This window comes from Hippocampus comes, unplaced genomic scaffold (genome assembly GCF_001891065.2).
Source record: "Hippocampus comes isolate QL1 unplaced genomic scaffold, H_comes_QL1_v1.1 scaffold299, whole genome shotgun sequence".
Taxonomy (NCBI): domain Eukaryota; kingdom Metazoa; phylum Chordata; class Actinopteri; order Syngnathiformes; family Syngnathidae; genus Hippocampus; species Hippocampus comes.
This window is the reverse complement of record NW_017805694.1, coordinates 591343-595006: the sequence shown is the minus strand read 5'-3', so window position 1 is coordinate 595006 and position 3664 is coordinate 591343. Positions and strand designations below refer to the sequence as shown.

General features: G+C 49.1%; 1 protein-coding gene across 1 annotated transcript in view; it reads right to left on the bottom strand.

Moving 5' to 3' along the window:
* LOC109522934 (L-lactate dehydrogenase B chain-like) overlaps nucleotides 1-3664 on the bottom strand; it is an 8366-nt gene that overhangs the window by 179 nt on the left and 4523 nt on the right. The window contains exons 2-7 of the mRNA XM_019881761.1: nucleotides 3489-3625; nucleotides 3306-3423; nucleotides 2204-2377; nucleotides 1093-1384; nucleotides 283-406; nucleotides 34-157 (exon numbers count right to left, since the gene is read on the bottom strand). Of these exons, the coding sequence (XP_019737320.1) occupies nucleotides 34-157; nucleotides 283-406; nucleotides 1093-1384; nucleotides 2204-2377; nucleotides 3306-3423; nucleotides 3489-3617 (961 nt within the window). The 5' untranslated portion in view covers nucleotides 3618-3625. The remainder of the gene's footprint in view (nucleotides 1-33; nucleotides 158-282; nucleotides 407-1092; nucleotides 1385-2203; nucleotides 2378-3305; nucleotides 3424-3488; nucleotides 3626-3664) is intronic.

The window sequence follows — 3664 nt, the reverse complement described above, 5'->3', positions numbered from 1 at the left end:
CAGCCCCTTGGAGGTTTCCCAAAATGCGCCCGCCGCTGGCCTGCAGCCGCGCCGCCTCGTCGTGCGAAAGGCTCACGCGGACCACGCTGGCAACGCCGCCGCCGTTCAACACGCACGGCAGACTCAGGTACACCTCCTCCGCGATGCCGTACATGCCCTGCATACACGCAGCGCGTTCGTGTCATCCCTTTCCGAACGAGCCCAAAAAAACTGCCAAAGCGTTTTTGCAGCGCTCCGCTTTGGGAATTTGAAGAGGAAAGGGAAAAGAACGGATGTGCTGACCTGCACCACGGTGGACACCGGATGAATCCTGTTCAAGTTCCTCACGACGCTCTCCGTCAGCTCGGCCACACTCAGCCCGATGGCCCAGTTGGTGTAACCCTTCAGTTTGATCACCTCGTAGGCGCTGTCGGGTACAAAACGAACTTTTTTTTTTTGTGCCCCGTGTACTCAAAGAGCGTCGAAATGAATGCAGAGTGTTTTTCCGAGAAACAAAGCCATCCGCGCTCCGAAAATGTCCAACGCAATGTCAAGAGTTCAGCAGCCACATTTGTGACAATACACCGGGGGTCGGCAACACGCGGCTCCAGAGCTGCACGCGGCTCTTTAGCGACATCTAGTGGCTCCCTGGAGCTTTATAAAAATGTTTGAAAATGGAAAAAGATTTTGATCGTAGGCTCATATAGCTCAAATAGATATAGATACATGTTGCAGCCCCGAAAAAGGAGAACTGTGGTGTTGTTTTTTTTAAAACGTACACTTTAGTTCTGCTTTTAACAGTCTCCAAAGCTGCGCAACATCGACACCATCAACTGGCGGTTGCTGCCAACTTGGGAATAACAGCGGCGCGGCATCGGACGCTTCATCCCACCCGATCCCGCTGACAACTCGACTTGTCAATGGCAGCGAATGACTTTCGAAAGGGTTACGGTTGTAACACGTTGAGGCTCGTTTTGTTAGCCCGCCTATGGCATTGACGCTCGTTGGCGTCCTTTCGAGCGACGCCTCTCAGCGTTTTCAATACACGACACGGAATTCTCGCTTTAAGTTTTTTGCGAGAGTCCAACTCAAAAAGTTAGTAGGCGGTCTCACCTGTCCACCACCATCTTGTGCGTCTCCTTCCAGTTCTCCGGGTCGGCGTCGGTGCCGGCGTCGGGGTTGAGCGCCCGCAGGCCGACGCCGGCCACGTTGGCGCCGCTCCACACGGGCACCGAGGTGTCGCCGTGCTCGCCCAGCACCCAGCCGTGGAAGCCGCTCGGGTGCACGCCCAGACGCTCGGCCATCAGGAAGCGGAAGCGCGCCGAGTCCAGGTTGGTGCCGCTGCCCAGCACGCGCCGCCTCGGCAGCCCGCTCAGCTTCCACGTCACGTACGTCAGCACGTCCACTAGGCGGCGCGAGGCCGCAAAACAAATGACGCGGTTAGGAACGCCGCTTCCAAAAACAACCGGCGGGCAAAAGATCGACGCACTTCGCGCGACTTTTTCTGGGAACGGGAAAGCGAAAAGCGAGCGCGCTAAAGCGCAATGCTTTGGAGTCAAAAGCAAAAAGAAATGAACAAAAAAAAAAGCTCAATCAAATACATCGCCTACATATAAGGCGCAGGTGTCAAACTCAAGGCCCAGGGGCCAGATGTGGCCTGCCGCACCATTTTAAGTGGCCCGCGAAAGCAAATCAAAGATGACAACTTCCACGATGTTTGCGACAATATGGACCAAAATTTCAAATTTTCACATGTAATAAATCAGTGACATATTGTAAGCATTTTCTTGTCAGCAAACCCCTCATTAAAGTGAGCGAAACAATAATTGAATAAAACGTGATTTTGACTTCTTTATATAGTTTCAATCATAACGGCACTCCTAAGGAAATGCTCATTATAATGTGGCCTGTGACAAAAATGACTTTGACACCCACGATGTCAGGGGACGGCGGGGGGGGGGGAGAAAAACGTATGAAAAAAGAGGCAATATTTAAAAATGTCCAAAAAAGAAACTGAAGCAGAAATGCATGAAAAAATAGAGGGGAAAAAAATTAATTAAAATATTTTTTCAATTAAAAAAAAGGGCAAAAACTACATGTACAAAAAAAAAACCCAAAACAAAGCAAAACCAGTTGGAAAAAAAACAAAGGAACCCCATAAACTCTGTCCGCAGTCGAAAGGTGTGCTCCCAAAGTAAGAGCGAAGAGGCGTGAAGCGTTTTACCCGGGTTGGACACGACCAGGATGACGCAGTCGGGGCTGTAGGTGACGATCTGCGGGACGACGCGCTTGAAGATGTCGACGTTTCGCTGCACCAGGTCCAGTCTGCTCTCGCCCTCCCGCTGCCGCACGCCCGCCGTCAGCACCACCACGCGCGAGTTGGCCGTCACCGAGTAGTCTGAGACGCGCACGCCACACACAAGAAGCTCAGCCGCGCAAACGCCATTCGCGCGCACAAAAATAAAGACAAAACGATATGAAAGAAAAAGTCATCTGAAAGAAATGTAGGAAAAAAGTACAAATCTACACATAAAACGGAAGCTAGTGCTGTCAAACGATTAAAATATTTAATCGCGATCAAATGTAGTGTCATAGTTAACTTGGAATTAGCCGTAATTAATCACAGATTTTTATCGATTCTAAATTTCCTTAGATTTCTTTTTCTCCTATTTTTCCCATTTTAATTCTCTCATCAACATGGAATCGTGAATCAGTTTTCTTTGTGCAAAATGCAAACATTTACTGAAACAACAATGTCGACTTTCAATTTTACATGAACATTTTTCACTTGGAGCAGTTATTCAAACTTGGAGCACATTTTATTATTTGAGAGCAATCTAACATCCGCGACGTGGTGCCGCATTAATCTCGCGATAACAAAATGAATCAAGTTAAAATTGTTTTAAATGAATGCCGATAATAACGCGTTAAACTGACAGCACTGACAGAAGCAAAAGAAACAGAAAAAAGGAAAATGTCCAAAATTAAAAAAAAAGTGATGACAGTTTAAAAATAGAAAACAAATTGGGAAAATTAAAAAGTTCAACAAAATGTAAAAACTTAGAATTAAAGTAAAAAAAATTAAAAGTTAAAGAAAATGAAGGGGGGGGGGGGAAATCAATGAAAAAGGGATGAAGGAAAAATTCGAAACGCCCTTAAAAAACGAACGTGAACAAGGCAAAAATGTCAACGGGAGAAAGAAAAATCACGCAAAAAGCAAATCGACATCAAAATAGAAATCGAAAGCAAATGTGCGCGCTCATCCACCATTCACAAAATCTTCCGACTCGATGGGAGAAATCAAAAAGGGTCAATTGCAGTCTTGCCTTTGTCGGCCACAATTTTGGACGTTTTGAGGAAGAGGCTTCCGTGCTGCAGGTCCATCAACTCGCCCTTCAGCTTGTCCTCCATCACGTCCACCAGGGCCAGCTCGTCCGCCAGCTCCTGCGCAAGGCGCTCGCGTTAGCTGCGGGTGGGGCCGCGCCCCGTCGCGCCACCCCATCACTCACCCTGAGCAGGATGCTGACGGCGCAGGCCATGCCCACCTGGCCCACCCCGACCACCGTCACTTTGTTACGGGGGGGCTCGGGCCCGCCGCCGCACGTCGGGATGAGGAGCTGCTGCAGCGTGGACGACATTTTCACCGCTGGGGGGGGGGGGGGCGACCGCGCGCGGGTGAAAAGAT